This window comes from Squalius cephalus (assembly GCF_949319135.1).
Source record: "Squalius cephalus genome assembly, chromosome: 24".
NCBI lineage: Eukaryota > Metazoa > Chordata > Actinopteri > Cypriniformes > Leuciscidae > Squalius > Squalius cephalus.
In genome coordinates this window covers 4,425,598-4,432,539 of record NC_137145.1, presented here as the reverse complement: position 1 = coordinate 4,432,539, position 6,942 = coordinate 4,425,598, and the positions used below count along the sequence as shown (strand labels likewise).

Sequence of the window (6,942 nt, the reverse complement as noted above, 5' to 3'; positions counted from 1 at the left end):
TGGATATCAGGTAGCCTACAATACATTGCAAATTTTCTCAAGGAAAACAAATCTCTTAACTATTATTGTAACTGGGAGTCAGTTGTAGCCTATAGGCTTCATTAACCTACTATAATATTGAAGGTAAAAATTAACTGATTTGTATGCAAACACTTAAAATACACTTTTATTTATTTTTATAATAATAAAGTTATATGAAATTATATAAAAATTTAAATGGTGGCTGTCATAAAAAACTTTCCAGATTTATTCAAACATGCATTAAATATTGAAGAACATTAAAAATTATAATGAATAATTATGTAATATGGTGCATATATTTAACAAAATGCTCCTCTCTAGAGTTAACTTTTCTAGCTGACTAACGAGTTTATGGTCACTGGATATGTTTTTTCTGAGGTAAATGTGACGTTACATGACATCGTTTACTAACGTCTTTGCACGGTTGAAACACTGATTGAGTGATTCCATGTGACATGATACGGACTTCGATAAGTTGTACTCAATCTTTTAACACACTTGGAGATGCTCATTCATGTTTATTTCGCGCTGTAACTGGTGTTATTAAGGCGGAAGAGAAGATCATGTGCTGCTTCTCTTGCCAGAGCGATCTCACGCCACAGCGCCAAAACTGTAATTATGTTTTTGAATTTCGTAAGAAAATGGACGTAATTTGAAATCTGAGCCTTTGTTTCATATCAATAATAACAAAGCACAAAGATTATTGCGATTTATTGGATGGGATGCGTGCAACAATGTTCCATCCATTCATCAACTGAAAACAGGATGACTAATCGATTCTTGGGATTTAAGAATCGATATCGTTTCGTAAAAATGAGAATCGATTAAAATCGAGAAATCAATATTTTTTGCCCAGCCCTATTTAATAGTATATTATTCTGTTTTCGAAAGAAATGAAAAAAATTGCACGTTAACAATCGCTCCAGTTCATTCATTTGAGCTCCTCGATGTTCAAAGCTCGTCATCTTTTGTCTGATAGGCCGCATTTACACTGCAGGTCTTGATGCCCAATTCTGATTTGTTGACTATATCTGATTTTTTCGATGACCAGCTTTAAAAAGTGACCCGTATCCGATATCTGCATTCACTAAACATTTGGTGAAGCAACCCAAGGAAGTCGTTTTGACCCGGAAAGTCTGAGGTCGAAAAGGAAGTAAAAACTGCGTGATATGCAATAGATGAAATGATAATACAAGCTTTTGCTTTAAAGGTCAACAAAACATTGGGTTGAGCCTTTGTCCTCCATTGCGCCATTAAAAAGAGTCATGTGATCGCGATTGGTGTCCACCGTCACCAAACGAGTCGCATTGATGGGAATATCCGATCTGTCCGCTTACATGGCAGACGCAAATGCACGTATCCGATTCATATCATATCAGATTTATTTCCTCATTTGAATGAGGCCTGAAACCGAACTGAGAATATCAGAATCCAGGTGCTTTTTTCCTGTTTACACCGTTCGTGGGTCAATTGGGAATTGGGTCATTTGAAGCATGTAGTGTAAATGCGGCCACAGTGTGTCATCAGACAGGTGCAGCCCATCACACACTCACCGGCTCTCCACATGCAGACAGGTGAGTGTTTGGCAAAGGGTCAAGTCTTTCAAACACACTGACAACGGCTCTCGTTACACAGACATGGACGACGGCCAGAGGGAGGAATCTTTACTGTCCCTCACACGAAACACCAGCGCCCCATTCCCATGGGAAGCTCTTATATCTACTGAAGCTTGTCCTTTCCAATGGCTTTCAACAGGAATGTGATGTTTGAGCTCTCGGCTACGGTGAGATCTAATCTGTGATGGGATTATTACGGATTAAGGTGTGAGATGTACTGTGTTTTTTACTGTCTTACATGAGAGTTTTATGAATCTGTTCAATGGTGTCCTCTAGTTCCTCTTTCTGGTCGGGGACAAAGCGATATTCTGACACGTAACCTGGTGTGTGTTTGTATGGGTCGTAATCTCCGAGCTCAGCTGTAGGAAAAGATAAAGAGGACACACTGTCATGTGGTATAAAGAAGATGAAATTATAAAATAAATACAATTATAATAAATAAATAAATAAATAAATAAACAATAAAAAGAAATGTTGAAATAAATAAAATTATAAATAAATAAAATGAAATAAATAAAATTATAATATATATTAATAAAATGAAATGTTGAAATAAATACAATTATAATAAATAAATAAATAGATAAATAAAAAGAAATGTTGAATAAATAAAAAAAAAAAAAATAAATAAAATAAATAAAATGATTAAATAAATAAAAAATAAAATGATGAAATAATACTATTATAATAAATAAATAAAATAGATTATAGAAAATAGATTAGTACATTATAAAATAAACTAATAAAATGAAATTATAAAAATAAATAAAATTATAATAAATAAATAAATAAATAAAAAGAAATGTTGAAATAAATAAAATTATAAATAAATAAATAAATACAATGAAATAAATACAGTTATAATATATATTAATAAAATGAAATGTTGAAATAAATACAATTATAATAAATAAATAAAAATAAATAAATAAAATGATTAAATAAATAAAAAATAAAATGATGAAATAATACTATTATAATAAATAAATAAAATAGATTATAGAAAATAGATTAGTACATTATAAAATAAAAAAGATTATAGAAAATAGATTAGTACATTATAAAATAAACTAATAAAATGAAATTATAAAAATAAATAAAATTATAATAAATAAATAAATAAATAAATAAAAAGAAATGTTGAAATAAATAAAATTATAAATAAATAAATAAATACAATGAAATAAATACAGTTATAATATATATTAATAAAAATAAATAAATAAAATGATTAAATAAATAAAAAATTAAATGATGAAATAATACTATTATAATAAATAAATAAAATATAAAAATATATAATAAAAATAAATAAAATAAAATAAAATAAAAAATAAATTAAATTGTAAAAACATACACATACATATATCATTCTATTATGTGTGAGATAACAAAAATCACATAACGTACGATTTTACTCTGATGTTAAATACAAATATGAGTCATAAAATGTATTATAAAAGAAGTTGGAAAGCCTACAATTCAGTGAAGTTAATTAATTACTGACACATTATTTCTATATAAATAATAACTAGACGGAAGTGGCATTTTTGCTGTATGAAATTAGGACAAATGTTGTGAATTTGTACGTACATTGAATAGCAAGAGCTCCCAGTTGGGTGCTGATGTTAAACGGACAGGGAAGTCTTCCCTGCAGGACATCTTGCTTTACCTGCAGAAAGAACTGATACCTGAGAGAAGACAGAAAGATGGACAGTATAAGAGATGCACTGCAGTCAAACAGCATCACCACACCCAAAACCATAGCATGATATCACTGAAATGACTTTATCTATAATTCCTAAACTATAGTGCTGATTTATTCTCACGTTACACAGAACACACACCTTGTAATTTCCTCTTTCAGTTTACAAGGATCTTCAGCATAAAACTTCACCCCAAAGTAGAGCGTGAACGGAGGTCCAGCTGGAAAGAAGAAAACAACCAATCAACACTAAACACTAAAGCTAAATAAACCCTAACCTAACCAGTCCTAACCAGTAGCAATGCAACATTTTCAGGATCAAGTGATTTGTCTGTCCTAAATTAAAGCAAAAATGATGCACAATCACAGCCAATCAGAACATATTTGATGTTTTGACCAATGAGATTCCACGGTGGGCGTGGCTACCTAGCATGATGTGCCACAAATAGAATCAAAGAACAGATAAAATTGTCACTCATTAACAAAGATCAGACAGGATTTATTGTTTTAGTGTTACACAGATTACAGGTCCCAATTAATTATCAAAGTAAGAACAATAATTATAGGTAATTTTGAGCAGTTGCACAAAACAATTACATGTAGTTTATTAGTATCACTCTCTACATCCAGGCAATTTTGGGTGGAAATTATTTAAATGAGGAATATTGTGACATGTTCGTTCCCTCAAGACTACAATGGAGCGATTCAGGGCGTTCAGAATAACTCCCGCTGGAGGGACTTTGTGCTTTTTTAACTTTGCAGAGCTTTTTCATGCTGAAACGGCAACATTACACACTAAAGAAATTTGAAAAGGTTAAAAAGCATAATAGGACATCTTTAAAACAATAGGGATAGCAATATATCTAGGTTGTACTCTGAATTAAAAAACAGCAACACTGATATATAATGCATTAATTTCCCAGAGGAGTTCATTACCAAATTAAACAAATGTGTTGTAAATTTGGCCCTACATTCACATCAGTAGATATGCAAATACTTGCTGTGCAACTAAACATGCAAACATAACTTTATTCATTACTACTTATTTGGATGGGCTTAACTGCATAATTACTTCCAAATTATCATTTGAAATGCACTACGAGTTTTATCAGGAGGCCTTTAAAGAATCATTACGGCTCCGTCTCATGCTGCGCTGATCCATATTTAATCTCCACTGAAAATGGCGGGGGTAATCATTAGGTCAATGTGCTTCGTCCCATGATGCATAAAGAATTAAAGACCATCTCTGAAGACGGCGAGGTGAATTTTTATTAGAAAACCAGTGCATACTTACTTGTTATCAAATCTTTATGTTCAGCAAGTGTTTTTGAGGGATCGAGCCAATACTGTAAATATAAGAGATTTGATCAGATGCAAGATCAAAACACAATAAACATCATGTAACTGAAGCATCAGGCTTTTATTAGTGAGTAGCGTTGAAGCTTTGCTTCAGTTCCCCCTAAAAGCTTTGAGATGCTGAGATGTTCAGTCATGCAAGTGCTGGCATAATATGAGGCCTATTAAAACCGGCCTCTGAAACAGGCTCGTTAAAAATTTGTGCGAGAGTCACTGTGGCCTCCATCAATAAAACATGAAGTTCGAGCACGTCAGAGCATGTCGTGTATGTAGAGCTGAACGCGCGTCTGTGGGCACTAGCGGCTTTTGCTATGTTTCACCTGTTTGAGGCCTCCAAAATGAATAAAAATGCTTCCAAAAACTAAGATATGTTGCAAAAAAAGTCTTCTTAATATTTATAAGCAATATCACATGAGCAAAAGTGCCGTTTTCCCGAATATCAGCACTTTTGCAAATGTGATGTTGATTTTATACAATTCCATAAACAAGGAGTTAATAGGCTATTAGGTGACTTACATTTTAGACAAAAAATTGTCTGTTTTTCCTATATCTTGCCAAAGAAAATAGTTGCATATCCGAGCAACACAGTTTCATTTTCGTTACTGAATGAATCTACATTTGTAATGATTGACTCAACGATTCGTTCACTTTGGCTTTGTCACTGAGTTAATCAGCCATTTTAAATGAATCGTTTGACTAAATGATTCAATGACTAACTTGTTAAGACAATGGTTTGCCGCCACTTACTGTTTGTTTTAGCATCGTTTCATTTTAGCTGAGGGAATGGAGGATGAAGATTGAATGCAGTTGTGATTGTTAACAATGGTTCTGATTATAGAGATAGAATGGGTTTATAAATAGACTATTAAGAGCGAAATATGAGCTAACATTGTTGTGGAAAGCAGGGCGGGGCCGAGAGCCGTGGGAATGGAGCGATGCCGGCGGCGCACCGTTAATGAGCGCCACCTTTGCGCCACATCGGTCTCGAATGTTATTCAAATGCTACATGACGATGCACAAACTGAACTTTAACACTAATTATGAGCAATATATAAAGAGATGCTTTCATTAGCAAACAAAACATCAACTTTGAGGGCATTAAAAGTGATTTATTCAATCTGTGAGGCGGTTCAGCTAATTAACATCTCATGGCCTCCATAATGAACGGATCTCAGGGATTATCATGCATAAACACAGCCTGAAGATCTTCTTAATGTTTTAGACTCGTGTCAGGTGATATTTCACTGAAGTCATGAGGGGATTGTATCTGGCATTGCCTTGAAGACAAGATTTATATGCTATTTAATGGATGCGCAAATGCATGCATGAAATACTTGAGCACGGGAAGCCTCACTTCCCAACAAACATATTAAACTCCCTCTGAACCGCATTTACATAGAGAGACAAAGCAAACAAACAAACATGTGCAAACAATAGGAAATGAGCGAAGGTGTGTGTGCAGACGGAAAGAGGATTAGTGCTGCACGTTATTAAATTAGAATACATTAAGTCGCTAAGACTCATCTAATAATCACATTAGAGCAGCTGGTGTGTTTCACCGAACTGAAGAGCTCAAAAACACAACAGGGAGAGTCTAAGGCTGTGTCCGAAATCACACTATTGGAAGGGACAGCCATTTGTTGTGGTGTCTGAAAACATTGTGGATGTTATCAAGTGCACTCATTCAATCCCACAATGCACCGCAATAATGAGTTTACAACTGATGTACGCTCAACAGATAGAGAATACCCATAATGCACTGAGAGTCGAGCGTCGAATAAATGAGTGTATCTTGCCAGTAGATGGCGCCGCGGCTGAATCATTCATCCATCCATTTTCCAAACCGCTGGTCCAATGTGGCTAGAGTGTAATATCATACAGGTATAAATTCCTTTTTAATTGATTATTAAATAGTTTAATTAAGGTGTATAGATGCTAGTTTCCATAACAGAGTTGAAGATAAATCTTTTCATTACTACTGGAGCTGCCAGTTTGCTAAGTTTCAAATGATTGTTAAACAGCACAAACTACACAAAAGCGGCAGCCATTTCTTCGACTCAGTGTCCGAATTCACTTAATCGTTTTCATTCATTCCTTCAAGTGGACTATATTAGTGAAGTAATGTAGGGATTAGTGAATTAGGGTATAGGGGGTGATTTCGGACACAGCCTTAATTTAAAAGTAACATTAATGGCAGATGATTCAACAATCCATTACTACTTGGTGGATGATAAAACAGTTGGG

At 33.7% G+C, this 6,942-nt stretch overlaps 1 protein-coding gene across 3 annotated transcripts in view; it reads right to left on the bottom strand.

The window, feature by feature from the left end:
- The window catches only part of epb41l4a (erythrocyte membrane protein band 4.1 like 4A), a 55,331-nt gene that overhangs the window by 28,872 nt on the left and 19,517 nt on the right, over positions 1 to 6,942 (bottom strand). For all 3 annotated transcript variants that reach the window (XM_079861218.1, XM_079861216.1, XM_079861217.1), the window contains exons 3-6: positions 4,637 to 4,688; positions 3,485 to 3,563; positions 3,231 to 3,328; positions 1,876 to 1,996 (exon numbers count right to left, since the gene is read on the bottom strand). In XM_079861218.1, the coding sequence (XP_079717344.1) occupies positions 1,876 to 1,996; positions 3,231 to 3,328; positions 3,485 to 3,563; positions 4,637 to 4,688 (350 nt within the window). The remainder of the gene's footprint in view (positions 1 to 1,875; positions 1,997 to 3,230; positions 3,329 to 3,484; positions 3,564 to 4,636; positions 4,689 to 6,942) is intronic.